This window comes from Antechinus flavipes, chromosome 4 (genome assembly GCF_016432865.1).
Source record: "Antechinus flavipes isolate AdamAnt ecotype Samford, QLD, Australia chromosome 4, AdamAnt_v2, whole genome shotgun sequence".
Lineage (NCBI taxonomy): Eukaryota > Metazoa > Chordata > Mammalia > Dasyuromorphia > Dasyuridae > Antechinus > Antechinus flavipes.
This window is the reverse complement of record NC_067401.1, coordinates 47,133,532-47,159,450: the sequence shown is the minus strand read 5'-3', so window position 1 is coordinate 47,159,450 and position 25,919 is coordinate 47,133,532. Positions and strand designations below refer to the sequence as shown.

Genomic DNA, 25,919 nt, shown 5'->3' with positions numbered 1-25,919 from the left:
GGAGGGAAAACATAAAGTCCTTTGCTTCATTCAGAAGATAAGGGAACTAGGTTTGGTAAAACCAACAAGCATCTTGAGTGGTTTCAGGACTTTCCAAGAACTTTTATTAAACATTCTGGGTGGGAAAAAGCCATCTGGATTAATTAATTAATAAGTATTTTTATATTTTGCCACGAGAGATTTCTTAGGCAGAGTAAGAAAAAAAAATGAAATAGGTGGCTACTCACTGTGAGGATAATGAAAATGTACCTTTTTAATCTTTTTTTTTTTTTTTTTCTGAGGCAATTGGAGTTAAATAACTTGCCCAGGGTCCCACAGCTGGGAAGTGTTACGTGTCTGACATCAGATTTGAACTCAGATCCTTCTAACTTCAGGGCTGGTACCCTATCCACTGTACCACTTTACTGCCCCCTAATCCTTTTCTTGACTTAAGGCACTAAGCAAATTTTTCTTTAGAGGGGCAGAGCTAACTGTAGGTATTTTGTCCTTTCTTAAAACTTTGTGCTTTTACCTCCTTTTAAGAAAATTTAATCTAAAAAAATAAATAATTTAATTAAAAAAGAAAAAAAAAGAAAACAATCTATCAAATAAACAGTCTTTTTCCATCTATATTCTAAAGGGGAATCCATACATCCAAGTTTTTTTTCTTCGATATTCAAACTTGGATTATTTTTAAAGTTTTAGGAGAGCAAAATTGTTTCTATCATTTAAGAACTTAAGTACTGTGATGAATTTAAAGGCATAATCATTCAAAAGATCTCTGGTCCCACAGATTAAAATTCATGCTCTATTTACCATTCATTTCCCAATCTCTTGAAAGGAGCATTGATTTTCTAATCAAAAGATTTGCTTTAACTCAAAAGATTTGCTTGCTTTCATTCATTAATCCATCCATATATGTATGTGTATAAATATGGTAAATAATTATTTAGCTCCTATCCTTGCTCATTATTTTGTCCCTCATCTCATACTTCCCACTTAGAACATCACCCTGTTGCATTCACTAATTCATATTCCTACTCTCCTTTAGAACTATGCTTAAGATTCAGTAGCTCCATGGAGATTTCCAAGGTTAGAATCATTTGTCATCAGCTACTCTAAAACCTTCTATGCCCTATCTGTTCCAATTTTCCATAATCTTCCATGAAGGTGTCCCATCTCCACTTCAATCCATGACTACGTCTGTTTCCATCTAGAAAGTGTTATTAAATATTTGGGTTTATAGCTATTTATCAGGGCCTCTTATTGAAAAAGACATGGTTTCTATCTTCTAGGAATTTACAATCTAGTCTTTTCTGTCCCCAACTACCAAATTATTTTGTCTCCTCCTTTAGATTATAATATTTTTATTAAATAAGAATTACTCTATTGTAATTTTTTTAGCTCTCTTCAGGATTTAAGACAATGCCAGCAAGGAAATGTATTCAGTACATATTAATTGAACATTTATCTTTAGAGGTAAGAGGAGGATGGAGAAGAAGCCAGGTGAAGATGTGGATATGGATAATTTCCCAGGACTATACTGTGTCTTGTTGGAGAGAGGTAGAGCCCACAAAAATTTAGAATCCCAAGCAATATCTTTCTTTAAAGTTGCCTTTAATTCATTTCTCATGATCTCTGATAAATTTCAATCAAAATACTCATCTAGTATAATGGACTCTCTGAATCTTGGTTTATTCATCTGGAAAAAAAAAACCTAGATTACCTCTTGGGTCCCTACCCAGCATTAACATGTTCTATGATGAGTGAGAGGCGGCAAAGTGTAGTACATAGAGCATGGGATTTGGAGACAGAAAGATATGACTTTGGATCCCCTTTCAGATGTATAACCATATAATCTACATATAACACTGAGCAATTCATATTATTTTCTGAGCCACAATCGCTTCGTCTGTGAAATGGCTATAATAATAGCACTTACTGTTTGTTATGAAGGTCAAATGAGATAATTTATATAGGATACTTTGGCTGATCTTAAAGCATGATATAAATGTAAGCTATTATTATTATTGTTATTGATTTGGTAAAAATGCTCTATATGAATGTGGAGTTCGATATATGTATATATGTATATATATATGTGTGTGTGTATGTTTTTATATATACACACATATTTTAAATATACACATATTTTTCTACATACACATATATGTGCATATGTATATATATACAAACATCTGTGTGTGTGTATTATGACTCTCTTAAGTCTGCCATTAATTTACATGTGTAGACCTTCCCCAAAGATCTTTTAAAACCATGTATTTTTAGTATGGTGTGAAGGTGCTTTGGATTCTACACCAGTGGATTCCAAAACCTGGCAATTCCTATCAAACTGGAAAAGTTTTGAATCAGGGTCAATGTTTATGTTTGTCTAAGGGGCAGACTAACTGGGTTTACAATCTTGGCAACATTCAGAGTAGTTGAAATCTCTGTCATTGAAAAGAGCACCCTACTAATGAATATGATGAAAATGAGGAAAAGGTGAAGGAGAAGAGCTAACTAAAATATATTGCTTTAAAATTTGAAAACATTTTCACACATCTCATTTGATCCTCATTATAATAACTCCATGAAGTACGTACTACAGGTAATATTTAATATTATTCCCATTTTATAGATGAGAAAAACTGAGATCCTGGAGATGTTGTGACAAGCCTCTGATCACATAGTAAATATCAGAGGCAGGACTTAAAACCAGGTTTTTTCTGGCCAGGGACAGATTAAGATCCTTCTAGGCTTATTCCCTTCTGTTTCATAGATCCTTTGGCTGATGTATTTTTATAAGTGGCTCTGACTGATAATATCATATTTTTAGAATCTTGCAATTAAAAATATTTTAAATTTAAATTTGCTTTTCAATTATTTTTTAATTAAAAAAAACTATTAATAATTATATAATTGCAATATAAAATATAAATATATAATTTGTCATATGAGATCATTAAAATTATTTAATTTGGGGGATGGGTAAGGTAATTGGAATTAAGTGACTTGCCCAGGATCACACAGCTAGAAAGTATTACATATCTGAGGTCATATTTGAATTTAGGTGTCAGTGCTCTATCTGCTGCATCATCTAGCTGCCCTAAGTGAAATATTTTTCTTTTGTAAAACAATTGGAGTTAAGTGACTTGCCTAGGGTCATATAGCTAGGAAATGTTAAATATGCGAACTCATATTGGAGCTCTTCCTGACTCCAGGGTTAGTATTCTATCCACTGCATTATCAAGCTGCCCCACATAAGATCTTTAAAAACTTATCTTTGTTATGGTTTTGTTAAATATTTACATGTAAAGTATTGAAATAACAAATAGTTCCTTCATAATTCTGTATAGTTACGCTCCTTGGATATAAGATATTTAGCCTTTCTCCTATTGCTTTCTACAATCAATGCTATTGCCTCTCTAAAGAAATATATTTAGTTCTTTTTTTTAATCTCTGCAGAATCTATGCAGCTTGTTAAAGAGAAGCAAGTCTTTTTTTATTAATTAACTTAGTGAACACAGAATGAGAAAAATCATCTCCCTAGAGCTCTACTGGCTTGTAAAGGCTCCAAAGTCCAAGTGGGATTCCTGCTTTCTTATCTGATTAGACAGGGGTTTTTTTTGTTTGTTTTTTGAATACTTTATTATGGGGTAGATATGCTGACATGGCTTGAGGGAAGAGAGAACGTGATATCTTTGTATTTTGCAAAGCAAGGCTGAGGTTGTGGGGGCCAGCTGGCTGGCAGGTTTCTACTTGTGGAAGCTCTTTCTTGTTTGGACAAAACTCTACATGATCTGGCTCCCTCAGAACAAATCATACCTCAGCTGTGGAGCGCATCACACCCCACCTTCTCATATCACGCTTAACTTCTGTTTGTCTTTTTCAACCCTGAAATATTCATAATTTGACTTAAACAGAGTATAGACTCATGGAATATGAGCATTTCAAAGGACTACTACCTTCCAACCCCTCATTTTGAGGGGGTTTGGACTACATGGGTAAAATACAAAACCAGACCTATGAAATACAGGTGAAGAAATATAGGGAACATAGAATCATAGATTTGGAGCTGGAACGGAAGTCTAAGAGAGCGCAAAAGGATCTCCATTTAGACGGGGAAGGGACAAAAAATTTCCCTTTTCTGGAAGGGAAATTATATATACATGCCCATATATCTCTCTATATATATAATGAGGCAGCTAGGTGGTATAATAGATAGATAGAGCTTTGGACTTGGGATCAGATAAACTCTTCCTGAATTCAAAGGTAGCCTCAGCACTTACTAGCTATCATGACCCTGGACAAGTCACTTAACCCTTTTTGCCTCTGTTTGTAAAGTGTGCTGGAGAAGAAAAGGCAAACCACTCCAGTATTTTTGCCAAGAAAACCCCAAATGGGTTCACAAAGAGTTATTTACAACTGAAATAACTAAATAACAACATACACAAAACAAATATATGTGTGTATATATATTATATATGTTTATATATATAACATGTATATATTCACACTATTTACCTGTGTAGATGTATTTTTATCACCACAAAATACAAACCAGTCCTAAACCTGGCAGTCTTTCCCCTACCCCACTGCTGCCCTAATGGAATAAATCTTCCATGTCAATTGAACAAAAATACCCATTAAGACTTTGCCTCCACGTCGTGTGATTCTGTTTAGTGGAAAGAGCATGGGAGTCAGACATGAGTTCTAGTCCTGCTCCACGATTCTTTCTATCTAACATTCAGAAAAGTCATTTTACCTCTCTCAGTCTCTTGTTTTTTCTTGTAAGGGTTGGAGTAGTTGGAGTTTTGTCATCCTCCTCACATCTTTACCAGAGAAGGAACAGGAATTTTAGGACCCTTGGCCCATGGTAAATGGTCTAAGGGAACACCTCATGACCTTTGCATTCATTCTGGAAGAGGAGCCAAAATTTATCTGGGTGCCTATCTCCCTATCTTCTTAATCTTATCTCTTAGTTTATACTTTTAAAAGCTTGTAATCTGTTATTTTTACTCAATGGTTTTCCCCTCATTTTTCCTGTCAGGCCTCAATTCCTCCTAATAATATTCTTTGTTCTCATTATGACCTTTATTCCCTTCAATTCTCAGTGTCTTCCCACCTTTCCAAATCCCCAATCTGACTGCTCTGATCTCTCTGCCCCTCTCAAGTTTCCCCAAGCTCTCAGACTACTCCCACTATCTCAGTTCTCTTCCTTCTTGACTTCTCTTTGACATTTGACGCTGTGATTCTCCCTCTACTCCTGGATAATGTCTAATTCTGGGTTTTTGCGATATCACTTTTGGTTATCCTTCTATTTGGCTGCTCACCTCCTCCTTTGTTGGAATATTGTTTATATTCCACTCCCTGAGTTCATTCCAAGGTTTGGTACTGGACACTTTTCTCCATTCTCTGACTGAAGACTTCATCAGTTATCTGCCATTATCATCTCTCTGCAAATGACTCCCAGATCTCTTCTCTCTCTGTCGTTCTCTCTCTCTCTCTCTCTCTCTCTCTCTCTCTCTCTCTCTCTCTCTCTCTCTGTCGTTCTGTGTGTGTGTGTGTCTCTTTCTCTCTCTCTGTCTCTCTCTGTGTGTTTCTCTCTATCTCTCTGTGTCTCTCTGTCTCCTTCTCTCTGTCTCTTTCTCTCTGACTCTCTCTGTCCTTCTGTGTGTGTGTGTGTCTCTGTCTCTCTATCTCTCTTTGTCTCTGTCTTTCTCTGTATGTCTCTTTCTCTCTCTTTGTCTCTCTGTCTCTCTCCCTCTGTCTCTCTCTCTCCCTCTGTCTCTCTGTGATTCTTTCTCTCTGTCTCTCTCTTTCTCTCTGTGTCTCTATCTGTCTCTCTCTCTCTCTCTCTCTCTGTCTCTCTCTCATCCTCCTGACTGATGCTCTATCCACTGCACCACCTACCTGCCACATACCTCAGTTTTCTCTCCTGAAAATGGGAATAATAATGGCATTTGCCACTCAGGGTTATTGTGACAATCAAATGAGTTTATTATAATACTAATACACACTATTATGTAATATAATACATCATATTGTTCTTTTGTCCTTCATTCTCGAAGAGGATGTGATGCTATGACATGCAAGTGAATTGGATTTGAGGGAGGAAAAGCTGTGTGTGTGCAAAATCATCAGTTTCACTTTTTCTTCCTGAACCATCTGGGTCTAGTGGCCAGATCCAGATCAGGACAATTGGCAGTACAATAATCCAGTACAAACTGGAACACTACAGAGAAAATTAGTGTGACCCCTGTGCAAGGATGACATGAAAATTCATGAAGCATTCCATAGTAATATATTATATAGTAAAATTAATCAGTATAATATATTACTACTCTCATTATTTATAATAGGGACAAAAAGATTCGCCAGAATCAATGATTTTCACTCCTGCGAGCCTCTCTAGGGCAGGTATTTAGGAATAATATTTTTCCCTTGTGGGAGGATTCAGATTAGAAATTTTGGAATGATGAGAGAGTTGATCTTAAGTCATCAAAAACAGTTTTTGCCTGTCTTTCCAACATAGGTGGAACCCAGACAACGTCTGCTCTCCAAACTTGTGGAAGAAGTGCAGGAGATCGTCCATCAGTTAACCAAAGAAATCAGCTACAGAGATATCAGATTCCAAGCTGTTCCTAGATCACTCTATCACAATGAGAACATAAGGGTAAGAGATGGTGACTTGTTTTAGATTTAATGTCTATTCCAGAAACTTTATAATTGAAATAATTTTGCTTGGTCCTGGAGTGCAGAACAGGCAGAAATGGATAAAAATTTCAGGGAAATACACCAACATATGGGGAGGAAAAATCCCAAGAATCAGAGCCTAGGACTTTGTCACCCGAAGGAGTTTCTGCAAATTCTAGATGATACCTTTAGGATAATATAGTAGAGAGAATTACTGTACTGTATTGCAGAGGTGTTAAATATCCAGGTTGGCATGTGACTGGCAAAAGTCCCAAGCTCTCCAAATGAGATTAGAATATAATGTTGAACAAAATAAATAAAAATACTATTTTATGTTATAGATACGTACCTATAACACAAAATACTATTTTATGTTATAGATACGTACCTATAACACAGATTACGTTAATTTGTCTGAATCAGTAATATGGCCCATAACAGGGGTAGGGAACAAGGTCCACCAAATCATTTGCTAAGGCAACTATAGGTGATGATGAGCTGAAAGCTAGATACAACAACCTCCCACTGTTTGAGTTTTGTTAAGTCGATAATTTTGTTTGGCCCATGAATGATATCATAAAAATTCACATGGCTCTTGACAGGAAAAAAAAAAAAAGGTTCTCTACTCCTGGCCTAAAGGGACCTCATTGTATCTAGCTAGACTAGAGGATCTTGGGGATCCCTTTCTAGTCTAGTGGCTTTCTATCATCTCAGAATCAAATATAAAAAAAAAATGTTTAATGATTAAAACCCTTCCTAATGTGATCCCTACTCCTTACCTTTCCAGTCTTCTTAAACCTTACTTTCAGCCATATATTCTTTTGATCTGATGACTTTGCCCTCCTGACTATTCTCTAAATAAGACATTCTAACTCTCAGCTCCAGATATTTTCTCAAGCCTGGAACCCACTCTCCCTCTTGATCTCTACCCCTTGGCTTCTCTGGATTTTTAGTTGAAAATCCCATCACTGAACAGGAAGTCTTTCCTAATTCCCCTCAATTCTAGTGCTATCTCTCTCATGATTATTTTCAGTATTATCTTGAAGCTTAGATAGAGCTGTATCTGGCCTCAGATACTAGCTCTGTGACCTTGGGCAAGTCATTTAATATTTCAATTATTTTGGGGAAGCTAGATAGCAAAGTAGGTAGAGTGCCAAGTCTGGAGTTAGGAAGATTCCTCTTTCCTGAGTTCAAATCAGGCTTCAAACACTCAATGACTCTGTGACTCTCGACAAGTCACGTAAGCCCATTTGTCTCTATTTCCTCATCTGCGAAATGACCTGGAGAAATAACATTAGCTGAAAGAGAAAGGGAAATTTTCACATCATGGTCAATGAAAGGCACTAGTTATATACTTAGCCAGGAGAAAAGAAGAGGGGTGGGGAGATAGGGGGGAAAAAAACAAAAACATGAAAACTGTCTTCGAGTATTGGAAGGAAGATCACGCGAAAGAAGAATTAGATTTAATGTATTTGACTCAGAAGTGGGGAGAACTTGGACCAATGAGTGTAAGTTACAAAGGGTCAAATTTTGGTTTTCTATAACGAAAAGCTTTCTAACAGTCAGAACTTTCCAATAGGGAAATGAACAGTATCGGGAGGTAATGGATGGTAGAGGTCTTCATGGTAAAGTTGAGTAACTAATTGTTGGGAATAAAGGAGGGGTATTGTTATATCCACTGGCCTTTGAGATTTGGGTATTCTTCAAGAAAGTGTAGATAGAAGGAAGGTAAGGATTTCTTTTTTTTTTTTTTCCTTTTCAATAGTATTTTATTTTTTTCAAATACATATAAAAATAGTTTTCAACATTCATTTTTGTAAGACTTTGTGTTCCAAAATTTTTTCCCTCCCTTTCTTACCTCCCCCCTCCCTAAGACAGCAGCAATCTGATATAAGTTAACTATAAAATGTAAGGATTTCAAAAACAAATTTCAACATGTTTGTATTTATTGAATTAAATGACTTCCTAAAAATTCCTCTCTTTGGCACACAGGACCCTTCACAATCTGGTCCCAACTTTTCTTGCCTTATTATACATTATTTCCCCTTCAAATACTCTGCAATCCGAAGATACCATCCTCTTTGCTATTCTATATACACGATATTTCAGCATTATCTATTCCCCATATCTGGAATTCACTTCCCCTTCTCTATCATTTTAAAGCCTCTTGTGTCCTTCAAGTCTCGGCTTAAGTAACATCTGCTAAAATGAGGGCTTCTCTGATGCTGCTAGCTGCTGATATCGCCTTCCCCCAGATTTCCTTATATTTGCTTTATTGTTAACTCTATATGTACATGTCATCTCTCCAGCTTAGCTCCTTGCCAACAGAAATGGTTTTCTTTTGGATTTTGTATCTCTACTGGCTGCCACAGAGATATAAACTTAATAAGTGATTGCTGAAAGAGTTTAGGATGTAAAGAATGATGAATACATCTTCTTTACCCTGTGTTTATTAAAATCAAATATTTGGTATACATTATATACTTGTGGTTTTTATATAGAGATAGATAGATATAGATATATATGTGTGTGTATATATATATATAATATAAAACCACAAGTACGTGATGTTTTACAGATATATATAGATAAAGATATGCTTATGTATCTTTATCTATATATATATATCTGTAAAACACAGAATTTCCCTAACATCATGGAGTTTATTGGGTTAGGTCAGAAATGGAAAGATGAAAAAGCATTTAGTAAACATATTTTTACTTGAGCACTATGGATACAATTAGCAGCAGAGTGGATGGAAAACTTAGACATCTTAGGGGTGGAGTGTGAGCAAGAACCTTTATTCCCAGTTCTTTTATTTTATCTCTACCAGAAAACTCTTGTGGAAAATCTTGCTTTGTTTTGTTATGTAGGGGCACATTTTAAATGGAATTCAGTAGAGAGAGCATCTCACCTCTGCAGAGCCCTTTGCATGGAGGGAGCCCATCAGAGATGGAGCTCTGTAGACTGAGAGTCTCCTACTTTATCAGAGCTTTTTTGGTATGTGTGTGTGTGGTCAGAGACTAGTCCTCTCCTTTGGTGATGTTACTGAGGAATGGGAATAGCAACAGTTTTAGGGTTTGCTTATTAAGAAATGAGAAGAAAAAAAAGGAGAAAAGATAGTTGAAGTCTACAGTATGAAATGAGCAATTATCAGTGCTTCCAAAATTAATATGTAAATCTCTAAATATTCTGAAGCTAACTAAGCCTAAGGCAAAAGGCCTAGAGAGGGAAATGGGGTACTCTAATGTTCTACACATTAAGTTTATAATCACTCTGGTATCAGTATAATAATAGGTCTAGACCCTATCCTGATCAATGAATGGCAATTGGCTATACAAAATTATCTTATTTCATCTTAGATTTCAATCAATTCAAGTACCTCATGAACATCTATGCTCTATCTAGCATGTAAAACTTAGAGAGACAGGTCCTCTTGATTTCCCATTCAAAGCTAAATGAAATACCATGATTGGGACTTCCTGGTTTCAGAGCCAGATGACCCAATAGTTAAGAAAATAAACAAACAAAACTAAATATTGGGTCACCTCGATCTGAAACATACATTTAAACTTGGCTTCCATCTATCTGAGCATTAGCCTATTGTTCCTTTTGGTCACTACTTATTCTGACAATCAACTTATTCTTTTGTTTAAACTATTCTACCATTCCCTTAGACATTCTACCATTTAAGCTACTCAAATATTTTTCATGGGAAATTATGAGTACTTCGGGTTGATAGAATTTTTTTTCCTCATTAAATTTAGAATAATCTCAAAATACAAAGGTCATTGTCCCTAGGACTAATTTTTTTTTTCTTTCTGTTCCTCTAAGGATCAGGCACTTCTACATGTCCTGGAATCAGTGCTAGTTTAAGGGGGAAAAAAAGAAAAGAAAAGAAAAAGCAGGGTATCACAGTAGATAGGGCAACAGCCCTGGAGACAAGAAAATCTAGCTTCAAATGTGACCTCAGACACTTACCTAACTCTGTGACCTTGAGCAATCTACTTAACCTTGATTGTCTCAAAAAAGAAAAAAAAAAAAGAGCTGATCTATTATCACTGTATATTAAAAAGGAGATTGATATTCTTATAACTTTTTTTGAGTATTCCATTCCAAATGTTTTTCAAAGTCTACATCCTACATATATTCTGACTATATATTCATATATATCTGACTATATATATATTTAAGAAGAGTTCTTTTCTGTTCTCACAGATATATATCTATATATACATGCATATATATAATATATATATACATATATATATATATTATATATAATATATATATATATACATACACACATGTGTATAAAATTGATATTTAAATGCCAATGGCTCACTATTCTGGCTCATGTCACTTGCTAGAACTGTAAGGGTTGTCATGGGAGATAGTGGATCCCTCCCTAGAGGTCTTCAATCAAAGAAAGAATTTTTCTTATTGAGTATATTATAATAGGGATTCCTTTGGGGACTTGTGTTGGACTCTTTTCTTGTTGGGCTTGTTTTCTCAAGGCATGCACCTTGGCTAGATGTCTCATATTGTCCTATACTGTACTTCCCATTATGGTAGGTGTCCCAGGGGCAGAGTCCAAGCTTAGATGAGAGAAGGATGAGGAGGACAGCCAAAGTGCCAATGGTCTGAGTTGGAATGATAGGTTCCATTAAACTCTCACACTGCATTTCGGGATTTTACTTGCCTGCCCATTGCCTGTTGGCCCAGGATATAAGAGATTTTTTGAAAGGGCAATTTTTTTCCTGGGTATTTAAGTAGTTTCTTTTTCTTTTCCTGCTCCTCCTCCTCCTCCTCTTCCTCCTCCTTTTCCTCCTCCTTTTCCTTTTCTTCCTTTTCTTCCTCCTCTACCTTCTCTTCGTCCTCCTCCTCTTCTTCTTCTTCCTCTTTTTTCTCTTCTTCTTCTTCTTCCTCCTCTTCCTTTTCCTCTTCTTCAATCACATGAAGAAAAGTGAAAGAGAATGAATAAGTATAGAATCAATTCAGATTTAAAGAGGGAAGGTATTATGAAACTTTTTTTCTGGATGGAGCTCCTTGTGACCACACTTCTCTATCAATGTAGAGAAGAAACTGTTGTACTAATAAAAGGATAATGGGAACACAAATTTTGATCTGGAAGAGGCCTTAGAACCCATTAAGTTTACTACTACTCCTTTTAAAATGTTTTTATTGATGTCTTGTAATGTTTTTATGTCACCACAGTCACCCCAAATATCCTTCCCTCTCTTTCTCCTAAAGAGCCATCCTATTTAACAAGCTTTAGTTTTTAGATGGAAAAAAAAATCAGTACCACTGCTAAATTCAGTGAAAAGGTCCAAAAATATGTGCAATTTTTAACACCTATGGACTTCCCATCTCCAGGAAGCAGCAGGTCGGGGTGAATAGGGTATCTTCTTTTATCTGTTCATTCAATTCTTGCTTGATCATTATAACTTTGTTCTATTCATGTTTGATTTTTTGATGTCTTTCCATTGACATCACTGTAGTTACAGTGTCTTGTTTTCTTGGCTCTGCTTACTTCACTCTAAATCATTTTATACAGATCTTTCCCTGCTTCTCTGTAATTTCTTTTAGTACAGTAATACTACATTATATTCATGTACTACAATTAGTCTGACCATTCCCCATTAATGGGCATCTACTTTGTTTCCAATTCTTTATTATCACAAAAAGTACCAAGATAAATATTTTATATCTATGGAAACATTCTTCTTATCAATAGTTTCTTCAGTCCAATCCCTTCTTTTTGCACATTAAAAAACTGAAGCCCTGTGATATGCCCAGAATTATATAGCTACTAAATATTTGAAATAATATGTGAACCAAGTTTTTCCTGACTCCCAAGTCCAGTGCTCTATATACTACTTCTTTAAGGTTATCACTTTATGACTTATAAATTCATTGGGGTGGTGCAGTGGATAGAAACCAGCCCTGAAGTTAAAAAGACTGAGTTCAAATCTGGCCTCAGACACTTAACATTTCCTAGCTGTGTGATTCTGGGCAAGTCACTTAACCCCAGCAGCCTCAGCAAAAATAAATAAATGAATGAATAAGTAAATGAATGAATGAATAAACAGATAGATAGGTAGATAGGTAGATGGATGGATAGATAGATGGATGGCTAGATGGATGGATGGATGGATGGATGCATGCATGGATGGATGGATGGATAGATTCATTGGGCACTAAAATTCCTTTGGTCAAATAGTCAAAATGTGTAAATGTGCATAAGTTCTTGAACTTTGAACCTAGTCTTTCTGATTTCTGATCTGAACAGCTGTCATATTTCCTCTTTTAGAAAATAGTATGCGTTGAAATGAATTAATACTAAAGTAAAAAGGTTACATTGTATTGAAGCTCAATGTTATATTTCTTATAAAAAGTTTAAAATGTGTATCCTGTGACTATTGTTCTCCCTTTGACTCTTGTCAAACTGTGTTGCAAGACAGGTCTAATCTAAACCTTGGGAGAAAAGTAAAGGATGAGAGCCCATTTTCATTGTTAGTCCTTCTTGTCTCAAAACATTCAGGTCAATCTTCCTAATACACGCCAACTCAAATCAGCATTTATTAAGCAGAGCAGTGTGCCGGGTCCTGAGAACAATGCAAAAATAAATGATAAAATACTGCCTTCCGGACATTTATAGTCTAGAGGAATCCTTAAGCTATCATAATTCAAAATAATGCATTAAGTGCATCAGAGTGGTACAAACACTACTATCTGACACCAGAAGGAGAAATTCTGAATCTGCATTGGAAAGCAATAAACCAAATTTCTTTTAAATTGATTGATTTAACCACGATGTTATTTGCTTCTTTCTTGCTATTTGTTTACTAGAAAAGTTCTTTTCCATTTGAGGCCAGTGAATCCAGTTCAAGTAAATTCAACAAATATTTATTAAGCACTTGTTATTTGCTAGACACTGTACTAGGCACAAGACTTACAAACATGGTAGTGATAACTCCCATTTCTACCTTCCAGGAGCTTATTAAGGGGATACCACATATACATGATTAAGTCTGTTAAGCAGCTAAGTGGCATAGTGCACAGAAAGGTGGTCCTAGAGTCAGGAAAGAGCTCCCACCTTGGATGCTTCCTGACAATGTAAACCTTAGCAAGTCACTAACTCCATCAGACTCAGTTTCTACATCTGTAAAAGGGGGATAATAATATATTTCCTTTCCTCCCAGAGTGGTTGGAAGAATATAACAAGATAATATTTGTAAAGCACTTTGTAAACCAAACAGCACTATGTAAATGTTAGCTATTATTATTATTATTATTACAAAAAAACACCAAGTTTCCTGTTTCTTAATTGTCTTTCCTCTTTTTCTCTCTGACTTTGCCTAGGTTTTGGCACCCACCCAGTTTGTCATCACAGTCCCAATTAAAGGATTGCTTGGGTATAAAAAGAGCCAGACTCGACATTGGCGGTATTATTCTGTGAGTGGATCTAAGCTCTTCTCTCCAATTCGGGATCCTGAAGAAATGTACCAATGGCTGGAGATAGATCAGTTTTTGAAGACTCTGAGACAGTGGCATGAAACAGATGTAACTATGGAAGGAGACATCATTCCAGCTAAGGTTGCTGAAGTGTTCCTGAAACACGTAGAAGAATCAGTTAAAACCTGCAATCTCACTAGTGAGTCTAGGAGCATACAAAAGAAATTCATGAAATTTGATTTTGGAATTAGAGATTTTGGAAATTCAAATAACTTTAGAAGAAATTTAGAAATAATGCAATCTATTCATTTTATTGATGAGGAAATAGAGACTAAGAGTTTTTTTTTTTTTTAAACAAGTTTAACAAGTCAATGAGTTAATTAAGTTCAATGAACAAGAGGGGGTAATGGTGCAAAGTGGACAAAGAGCCACACTTTGAGTCAGAAAGACTGACTTTAGATCTCTCCTTATGATCTGAGTGATTCTGAGAAAGTCACTTAACTACTCTCAGTTCTAGTTTCCTCACTTATAGAATGGGAAAAATAATAGCAAGAATCTCATAGGAGTGTTGTGAGGCTCAAATAAGACAATAAATATAAAGTACTTTGCAAATAATATTATACAAAAGAGAGAAGTTGAACTGGCTTTATCCAATGTAGTTGAGAGAGTAACTCAAAAACCCTTGGAAATATCAGTTTTTGCTACGAAAGAAGCACCCACAGCAGTCCTTCATCAAGGAGACAGTGTGATAGAGTGGGTGAACTTCCCAGCACAACCAGAACAAAGCCTTCTACCCAGTGCTTGTGGCTAGAATTCTATTAAAGGCCATTAAGCGAGCAGTACAATTATCTGGGACAAGACCTGACAAGATATACACCTTCTATACAAATGCACAAATTAATGTATGCTGTGAAACCATCCCAGAGTGGCAAATTTTATTGGCCATGGCTCCAAATTTTGCACATGGATCTCCATTAAAGATAACCAGACTACTGCATAATTGGCAATGGATTTTTGAGGAGAAGGTTTTTAAGGTTCCTCTTGAAGGACCAACTATTTTTACAGACGCAGCCAAACAAAATATTTGTGCTGTATACTCTCATGATTAACCGTAAAAAGAGTAGTCAGAACTCCTTTTCAGTCCACTCAGCAGAACGAATTATATGCGATCATGCTAGCTCTCACTTATTACCCAGGCGACATAAATATAATATCTGATTCAGCCTATTCAGTAGGTGTGGTACAAAGAATTGCCACAGCCCAAATAAAATTTGCAGCTTCTAATATATATCAGCTCTTTAAGGAACTTCAAGAGCAAGTGAGAAAGCATCCAGGAAAGATTTATAGTCCAAGCTCAAACAAGTAGTAATAGAATCCGGCTTTGAATCTGGTTCCTCTCTGCCTCTAAAGTTAGTGATCACAGAGATATGGAGAGTTGTTCTAAAGGGTCATCAGTTGACCAGTCCTTTCTTGGAAGGAAGGATTCTGTGGATTGATTACTATGCTCCAAACAAAAGGTGGAAAGTGAATGGACATGGGGTATGTACAAGTGGAGATATATGGCAGTGCAGTCTAGGGAGAGATGGCTGGATGAGATTTGAAAATGAAACATGGATGTGGTCCAGGTAGATACAATGGACTAAATGGAATTTTTTCCCCCATTTAGTCACTGAAACTCAAGACTGGGAGTTTCAAAGATTCCACAGATGAATGGATGAGCTTAGTGCTTTAAACTTATTTTATAGATGAACTGAGGTCCAAATAAGTTGTAATTTTCAATAGGATGAAAATCTCTTCTGACTCCAAATCTGGTGCCATTATTCTACAGTGTCGTGGATAATAATGAAAACTCAGAAGCCTCATATATACATACATACACACATACATATAAATTTGTATGTGTGTATATATGTGTGTATGTTTGTGATATATATATATAATAAAATAGTAAATCTTGCCAGGGCTTTTAAAATAAATCAAAATTGTTAGATATCAGTCAATAATTTAGTCTTAAGTGCTATTCATATCTAGTTAATTATGTGATAAGGATAATGAATATCCTTTTTACTGCCTAAATTGATAAAGGAATGTTTCCTATTTATACAATCCCTTTTAGGCCATAGGTATTTCTATTGTCTTGCAGTTTTAGTCCCTTATCTTACTTATAGAAAGATAAGGACTAATCTATTAAAAGACAAAACTTTCTGAGATGAGTGAGTGAATAGGTTAGACTGGAGAACCACATTTCAAAAAGAGCTATAACAAGATGGAATGATTGAGGAGATTCAAAACTATGTCTTATGAGGAACAATGGAGCAAGGGATGATGCCCTGGACTTGAGGGTAATGAAGGAGAAATGCTTTCAGATATGTGAAGCATTCTATGGGTAAGATAGATTAGGCATGTTTTTCAGGGCTTCAGAATGCAGAACCAGTGGGTAGAAAGTTATAAGGATGTAGATTTATGTTTTTATAAAGAAGAACTCCTAATAATTAGAGCTGTTAAAAACTGTAATAACCATTATAGTGAGTAAGTCCCCCATCACCAGAAGTATTCAACCAGAGGTTGGATCTCCAAATTACCTTCCATATCTAAGATGCTTTGACCTTATGTGAAGAGGCAAGTCACTAGCACTTTGATTTTTTAGTTATTCAATCCTCAAAAATTATTTGCTTTATTATAGACACCTGAATTAAGCTCCTAGAGCTTTAGATGTTCAAAGATTCTCATAGAAATGTTGTTTTTTAGTTGTGTTCATTTGGTTTGGGGGTTAGAGTTTTGTTTTGGTTTTTGTTTTGTTTTTGGAGTGCTTTGCCATTTCCTTCTTTAGCTTATTTTTCAGATGAGAAAATTGAAGCAAACAGGGATATATATTAGTAAGTGTCTGAGGCCAGATTTGAACTTAGAAAGATGAACTTCTGACTTTAAACCTTTCACTCTATCCAAAAGAGCACTTAGCTGCTCTCCCACAGAAATATCAGATATTCAAATGAAAGTTTTCATGAATATTGGTTTATCATTCTTCAAGTCCTCCTTCCAACCTGATAGTTCATGATTCTTTAACAAAGAACAAAAGTCCTATTATCCCCACTAGAACTTGGCTTAAAATTATTTAGATGAAACTTACCAAGAGAAGAAGACTTGAGTTGTGAGTGATCATTCATTGAAAAAAGAGTTTAGAAGGGAGTTAATTAATCAGCTTACCTGGGTTAAAAAGGGTACAGGATTAGGACTCAACTCCTTGTTCAATTCCCAACTCTAACTATTGCTAGCTACTTGATCCACAAAGCATTTCATATCTCTACATCAACAAGTCTTTGTAATCTGAGGCTGATAATACTTGAAAAACCTACCTTATAGGTTTACTGTGAGAAAAGTGCTTTGTAAGTTTTAAAGGAATTTTAAGACATGTGCTTGTGATAGAATTTTGAAATGTGAGAAGTAAGACTAGCTATTATTGTTTTTAACCCTTCTTAGAAAAAATTCTATAGATATAGCTTGTAAAAAATATATGTACTTGGTGGGTCGTGTCCACTCTCCTTCTCCTTAATGTGGATATTCCCGAGGGTTCTATCCTGGGCCCTATCCTCTTCTCTTTCTCTATTTCCTCCCTTAATGTTATCATCTTTACTGGATTTAATAATTCTCAATGTAGACTCCTAAGTTTCTGTCTAGTGCTCTCTATTAAATTATAGTCTCAAATTAAAAAATGATGAATATCTCAAACTCAATATGTCCAAAAGTACTCATCATATTATCTACCCAGTCCCTTAAAGCTACCCAAAACCATGCTCTGTGAGGAACTGTTGAAGTAGCTGAGGATGCTTGGTCTGGAGAAGAGATGACCTGGATTTTCTATTATGTAACCACACTTATTTTAGTCACTTGAGTTTATAGTGTAGGAGTCATCCTTGATTAATTCTCCCCCTTGTGATATCCAACAATTATTCAATCAAGTCATGTGTATTCTACCTCTATAACATTTCTTAGGTCCGCCCTCTTTTTGCCACTCACATTCCATCATAATAATTAAAGAATTTTCCTTCCCTCTATCTAGACTACTACAATAGTCTCTCTCTTCCCTTTTTAATCCATTCCATAAAGATGCCAAAGTAATCTTCCCAGGACATATGTGTCTCATGTCCGCACCTTGTTCAAGAAACTTTGTTCCCCATTACTTCTAAGTACAAACTATTTAACATGTTGTTTAAGATCCACTGTCTCCTCTCCAGCTTTCCAGACATCCTTCCTATTACTACCATTACCCAACTCTGTCACAGCTAAATTGGGCTATTAAGTCTTTCCCCATTTTAATATCCCATCTTCCACATTCCTCCTGTATTTTATATGTGATTCCCTACTTCTGTAGTGAGCTCTCTGGTACAAGGAGGAAAGCACTGGTTTGATGTTCAGAAAACTCTGGATTCAAATCCTGCCTTTGATAATTACTACTTCTGTGATTTTGGGCAAGCCAATCTGGAGCTCAGTTTCTTCCTCTGTAAAATGAAGCCAATGAGCAAAATAGATAGTTATAAACCTTTCGAAATATCAGTTGTATATATACAATCAGAAAGTCTCTGTTAACTATTCTAATTTTAGACTTGTGATCCTTTTTGTCCCCCCTCATTTCTTCCTTTGAAAACTCTTATCTTTCTAAATTCATTCTCAGTTGATACTTTTTACAAGAGGCTAATTCTTTTTTTGGTGATACCTTCCCTGGTCCCACTAGGTGCTAGTGCTCTCTTCTCAAATTACTTTGCATTATATCTTAGTTTAGAGAATGTAAACTCTGTCCCAGTAGAAATTAAAGCTCTTTGAATTCTGGAACTGGCTTTTCGACTTTACATATCCAGTATCTAACAGTGGCTGGCATCTAAAAGTCATTTAATTAGTATTTGCTTTTGAATTGAATTGGTTTGGGGCTTGACAGGGAGATGAAACAAAACTAGCAAATAATGATTAAATGAAAGTCAATTACAGACCTCTAATTTGAGGGAGAGATGATCAAGGTTACAAGATTCCAAAATGAGAACTACTCCCCCAACCCTCCACCCCTTAAAAAATCAATAGCAATCCCCCAGTCTTTGTTAAATGGCCAAATGCTGTTATGTCCAACCCAGTTCTCCCAGGTCACTCTGCAGTAAAGAATTTGTGGCAAAAATAGAGTGAACCTCCATAGTCAAAGCAAGGTAAGATTCATCCAGAGCTTCTCAGAAAATCACCTACTTTACCTACCACATCAGGCTGCCTTTCTAATGTACGTAGGTGTGATTATATTATATGAATATTATGTTAATATTTGTCAAATTTGTCATTTTGACTTTTCCATGGAAGATGAAGTGATAGACACTGATTCAAGAAAAGGTAATCTTTTATGTGAAGAAGACAGAGTGTATTATATCTTTAAAAGCAGGAGAGAACAAAGTAGGATTTAGGAGTTTGGAATCAATTTAATTATCAGAATCATTTATTTTGGCATGGTGAAAATCCATCAACCCACAAATATTTATTAAGCACCTGTAATTCCACTTAGCAGTCTTGCTCTGCCTAAAGCAAAAATCAAATTGCCTCTCCACTATATCCCACTCCCATTCAGGCAACTCTAAAGAATCCTTATTATCTTCTCTGGTGAAGTATAAAATCTTCATTGGCTTTTTAAGCCCTTCATGATTTGACCTCTTCCTACCTTTCCAGTCTTTTTATTCCTTTGCTGCAGTCCATTAACAATGGCCTCCTTGTTTCTCTTCCTGACTCCATGAATTTTATCTTCGGTGCCTGGAATGCTCTAGCTCCTCATTAACACTTCCTGGCTTCTCGGTGTCCTTCAAGTTTCAGTTAAAACCTCATCTTAAAGAAATCTTTCCTGATCCCCCTTTAATGTGAGTTCTTTCCCTCTATTATTTCCACTATTGCTCAACTATTGTTTGTTTGTACATAGCTGTTAGCATGCTGAATCCCCATTAGACTCTTAAGTTCCTTGTTTTTTATTTGGTTTTGGTTCTGGGTTTTTTTTTTTTTTTTTTTTTTTTTTGAGGGGGGAGGGTTATTTTTTGTTTTGTTTTGTCCTTTGTATCACCAAAGCATAGCAAAATTGACTTGATGTGCTAGCCACTGTACTGGTTGCTGAGGATATCAAATATGATGATCCTAAAGGGCCTTATCATATTCTATCAGGAGAGATAACAGATACATAAAGAAGTTTATAAAAATATACAAGGCAATTATACTTGGAGGAGGAAGGCACTATGATGTGGGGATGAGCAAGAAGGGCTTCATGTATGAGGTGATGCTTGATTTGAGCATTGAAGAATACTACAGATTCTAAAAAGTAGGAATGAGGAAGGAATATTCCAGATGTAGGAAATAGCCTGAGCAAAGATGGCAGATGAAGAATTGGAATGTCTGGAAAGATTTGGAGTCAAATTACCTAGATTTGAATTTCTCTGCTTTATCATTTAATATTTACTATTTATGTGACCTTGGACAAGCTTCTTCATATCTCCTGATCTTACTTTGCTCTTATATAAAATTAGGGGATTTAACTCTATGGCCTTTGAGTCACTTCTAGATCTAAATATAATCATGATTGCTTTGCCTCTTTCCTTACCTAGAAAATGAGACAGTAATTTTTTGTAGTCATTCTTCCTTTCCTTTTACCATATCATGTGGATTTTACATTGCTATAATCAGGATAAAAAAAAAAGGCAATGATTGCAAATGTGATAGAGATGCTACATAGATGCTGTAATAATTATTTTTAAAATCCTAATATGGTCCAGGATAGAACTAAATTCCAATGGGAGGGCCAAAGCTTCAGAGAACTGGCTCCATTCTAAAAGACATTTCATCCTCCTAATGCCCTATATATGACCTCCCTGGGAAGGAAGTGAAGGATGAAGCATTCATATCAATCCCTTCTTGAGCCTTCTCCTATTCCAAAGAAGGAGAAATTTACATTGCTAAAGCAAGAAAACATCTCCCTGTTGTTGCAGTTTCCATAGGGTGGCCATGAGGATGTAGACTGGCAGTGATGGGTTCTCAAGTTATTTAATAGCTAGTTAGCAATTTTTTTAGTGCTTTAATGTTTGCAAAATATTTTATATAAGTGATTTCATTTAATCAACCCTTAGAGGTAGATGCTATTATCCCCATTTTACAGATGACTCCACTTCCTTGAAATGCAGCACTTTCAATTACTACAAAGTATCTATTAAGCAAAGATTCTTAAGCTTTTTTTTTTTTTTTTATGTCATGGAACCCTTTGGTGGTCTGGTGAAATCTCTAAATCCCCTCCCAGAATAATGTGGGTTTTTAGTATTTTTTTATTATAAACTTAAATACAAAATGAAAAAAAGAAAAAAAAATTCCATATACCAAGCAGAACATAAGTTTTTTTTTAACATAAAACAATAAATGTCCATTTCAAGAAAATCTATGTATTAAGTACTATATATTGTTTTCAAAGCTAGCCAGCTTTTCTTTGCTTCCTTGTTTTTGTTTTGTTTTGCTATTCTCTGTTATTCACAGGATAAAGTTTTTAAATGCATAAAAAAGAAGGTATAGGATTGCAACAGGAATCAATTATGTTGAAATACAGTTAGCAAAATATATTTTAAAAAATTACAAAACAAGTTCATGACTTCCAAATTAAGAATCACTGCTCTAAAAGCTTGTACACAGTAAAGCCCTTTGGGTAATATTAAAGGCAATATTTACCTGGCTTCTGAATTTCTCTTGTCATTTATGTCTCACCCCTAAATGCCCTTCCCTATTGCTAATACATAAAAATTGCTACAACTATTGTCAGGAATATTGGTGCCAGTTTCTTCTCTCTCTGGTATCTGGCCTTAAGCAAGATTTTCTCGTTCTTAACAAATTGCTCTGGGATTTCCCAACAGATGAAGTCAAAGTAATAGAAGGTGTTGGCCCCATTGTACGATTGGCTGTGGAGACATCAGAATTTCAGGTGGAGGTAGAGCTGATTCCAGTGGTGGAGATCCTCAACCGGTGGTGTGAGAAAGCTCGGTGGCCCCGATGTCTGTCTCGCTGGCCCTCTCGGGAGAAAGTTCAGTGTGTTAAGGTATCAGGGATTTATGAACTCCTGAGTGCAAATTGAAACACTTTTTTTTCCCCCACTTCATTTTTGTTTCCTCCCCACAGCATGGCTAATGTGGGAAAATGTTTTGCATAACTTCATATGAATAATGGATATCATAGTTCTTGACCTTCCTTAAGGGTGGAGAAAGTAATGGAGGGAGGAAGAGAATTTAGGACTGAAAGTTAAAATAACTATCCCAAGTGAAAAGTATCAAGGGCTAAAGTGGGAAGGGCTCTACAGAACTCACTAGAGTTTTAATAGTAAAAGATTAATTTATTGCCTGAAGGACTGAGTTCTGATTTCACCATGTGAAGATGAAATGCCACAGGACTGGATGATTCAGAGGAAAAAGCTGACTTGTGAAGCTCAGCTCCCTCCCATTATCTTTCCTGCCAGGAAGGGACAATTCTGGGAGTTCCTTTAATATAGGAGAGTCAGTGACATAATGATTAGAGAACTAACCACAAAGGCAGAAAACGAGTTCGTGTCTTTCCTCTGACACAGATCTGAGGTATGATGTTGCATAAAAATCACTTAGTAAATCTCAGTGCCCCAGGTAACTATCTCAGATTATAAATTGTAGAGGATGTATCTCCATATGCATTCTTAAAGGAAATTTCCTTATCTGAGAGTTTCCATTTTCAATGGAATTACAATTTCTATTCTTAGTCCTTCAATATACAGTAATATGCCCTGAGATTCATATTCCTTACACTTAAATCTCTTAGAATTAGGATTTCTTAGTTTTTTCATGAAAGACTCCTTTTCACCGAAGAAATTTTTATTCGACCCTAGGTATATAGATATATAAAGTAGGTATATAAATTAAACCTTTATTGGTAATACATAATTTTGTGACTCCCACATTCAATTACAGGGTTTGAGCCCACAGTTTAAGAAGCTTTGATTAGACAAACTGAGAAATTCCCTTTTAGTTTTCCTTTCCTATCCTGAGACTTCCTTACTATCCTAGACATGGATTTTTCAATCAGTTGACTGCATTTTTCCTATTTCTCTCACCCCGCAGTCATTTGGGTTTAACCTGATGGCTCGCTCCAGTTACCATTGGCAATTGGGTTTTGAACGAGCTGAATATGTGCTGATGGAGGGGATAGACGAAGATGGCGGCTGCCGAAAGATGTGTTACCAAGTCCTGAGACAAATGAAAGAGGATGTTTGGTGTCCTGGCAGCAAACCTGTCGTCACAGCCCACCATCTTCAGGTATGTGTGTCAGACAAGGGTTTTGGAGAAGTCAAAGGGAATGTGGAAGCACTTTTCTATCCATCAAATGAGTTGGGTTTGTTTAACTAAGATTCAATGATCCCTCTCTTGAAGAAGAATCTTCCGATTTGTCCCTATGAAGACCTATCACCATTTAAGTTAACAGTTTGGTATATGATAAATAAAATGTTCTTGGACCCAAGAAAACATAGGTTCAAAGATGTCTCAGATATTTCCTAGCTGGTTCACTTCTCTAACCAAGTAAGTTTTTTAAATCAAGAAAATAAAGATGGTAGAACTGGAAGGTCTTTCAGAGTCTTTTCTAGATTGGCTCTAAATCTGTGAAACTGTAAGAATTACACAGACCTATGGTAGAGTAATGAATTCAAAAAAGAGAGACATGGCTTCCATAGAAGAACTGCAATAGAGATTTGGGGCCTAGAAAAGAAAAGAATTAAGGAAGATGTGTTAGCTCTCTTCAACTATTTACCTGGTTATGATGAGGAAGAAAATGTGCCATAATGGAGAGCCAGAAAGAACCTGATTCAAATTTTACCTGGCACATATATGAATGAGTCAGAGAACAGAGCTTCATAAAGTTTTTCCATTTGTGACTCCTTTTTTGCTCAAAATTTTTTGTTTTTTTTAATAGTCTTTTATTTTTCCAAATACATGCAAAGATGGTTTTCAACATTCACTATTACAAAACCTTGTGTTCCAAGTTTTTATGCCTTTTTCCTTCCCTCCCCACTACCCAAGACAGGAAGAAATCCAATATATCATTCAAGAAACTTTTACATGGCCCTGGGTATATAGGTGCATAAAATAGGTATCCAAATCAAACATTTACTGAGAATAAGTCATACAATTGCAACTCACATTCAGTTATGATATCTTTAGTTCAACAATTAATAAGTGTATTTGATCTCTTCTTTCTACAGACTATACTGTTTTGGACTTGTGAAAAGTATCCACGTAGCAAAGACTGGCGTGTCTTCAAAAAAAGCTTCATGCGCCTGGTCCGTAAGCTGTACAAGTGTGTGAACCAGCATTACCTGAAACACTTTTTCATCAAAGGAACCAACATGTTTCAGTATACCAGCATAAATGACTTGGATTATGTGGCCCAAAAGCTTGGTCTTTACCTAAAGAACCCAGGGCTTCAAGACTGAGCACCAGAAATCATCTCCAATGCTTCCAGAGGCAGTCCCCCTTGACCTTGCCTGACTTCTTTGATGACCACCATGTTTTGGAAGTTGGAACTCTGACCATTTGCCATGGTTGTGACAGGATAGAGGAAACATGAACCAAGAGCATTTCAATCAATGTCCCATCTGTACCCTATGTGGTTTGGTCCAAATATTTCATTTTTAAACTACCTCACTTGGGAGCTGAGCCCTGTCCAAGCCACAGATTGTGAACCATTGATAGTTCCATGTTTATTTGCCTCTGATCAGACTCCTTACTGAATATTCGAGAAGGGGAGACTGGAACTCCTAGGATTGGAAGTGATCATCACGATCTGGTGTACTCCCGTATCACTGACCAGGGACATACCATTTTTTTCCATTTGTAAAATGGGAGTATTAATGCCTGCTTCACCAAGGTCTTGTGAGGCTACTGTAATGCCCTTTCAGGTGAAAGGTGCTTGATCAACACAAAGTGTTATTAGGAGCTGACATCCACATCTAGGATGGAGAGCTTACCTATATCATTGATTAAAAGAATAGGTTTAATAGCTAACTATTTTCAATGGTTGTCTCTTTACTAATTACTCTGTTTTACATGGGTACCTTACTCTAGCTTTTTTCCAGAGGCAGAGAATTACATTGATGGTCTGAAGGTAGGTCAATAAAAAATGAATGGCATGGGTGGGTGTGAGCACTGATTACTATTACTCATGCCCCTTCCCTCTGATGTGATACATGGATGATATAACTTCTGATTTCATATACTGCACACACAGACATCATCTTCTACTAGGACCCAGTGTTCCACCAAAATTGAGAGCCAGAAATTGCCTTCTCCAAAGGCAAAGAACGCTGGTTAGATTTGAAAGATTGAGGTTCAAATCACACATGGGGCTTTGGGAAAGTCATTTAACACATATTCAATCTTTCTCATTTAGCCTCCAGGGACTTTGGGATAAATTTCAGATCTTGGAATAGATAGCTTCTCAAACCCTTACAGGTCTAGACCTTCATAGGTTTAGACTTATGATTCTATGATCCAATGTACTCAGTTGTAAATGTTTACTGATTGACTGAAAACTTGGCTGAGGGCTCAAATAAACTGATTTTAAATTTCATGAGAATCAATAGGAAAACAAGCATCCTAAGGCTATAATGATTGAACTAGAATCCTCAAATTTTTTTTAATTAAAGCTTTTTTATGTACAAAACATATTCATAGGTAATTTTTCAACATTGACCCTTGCAAAAACTTCTGTTTCAACTTTTCCCTCCT

The 25,919-nt window shown here is 36.0% G+C and overlaps 1 protein-coding gene and 1 non-coding gene across 3 annotated transcripts in view; both read left to right on the top strand.

The window, feature by feature from the left end:
• Positions 1 to 25,196, top strand: part of MAB21L3 (mab-21 like 3) — a 34,607-nt gene extending 9,411 nt beyond the window's left edge. For both annotated transcript variants that reach the window (XM_051992932.1, XM_051992933.1), the window contains exons 5-9: positions 6,515 to 6,655; positions 14,041 to 14,332; positions 22,032 to 22,213; positions 23,259 to 23,453; positions 24,395 to 25,196. In XM_051992932.1, the coding sequence (XP_051848892.1) occupies positions 6,515 to 6,655; positions 14,041 to 14,332; positions 22,032 to 22,213; positions 23,259 to 23,453; positions 24,395 to 24,625 (1,041 nt within the window). In that variant the 3' untranslated portion in view covers positions 24,626 to 25,196. The remainder of the gene's footprint in view (positions 1 to 6,514; positions 6,656 to 14,040; positions 14,333 to 22,031; positions 22,214 to 23,258; positions 23,454 to 24,394) is intronic.
• LOC127563578 (U6 spliceosomal RNA) lies at positions 6,179 to 6,283 on the top strand. The gene has a single exon (XR_007954025.1). It is a non-coding gene; the product is annotated as a U6 spliceosomal RNA (small nuclear RNA).
• Positions 25,197 to 25,919: the final 723 nt, after the last annotated feature.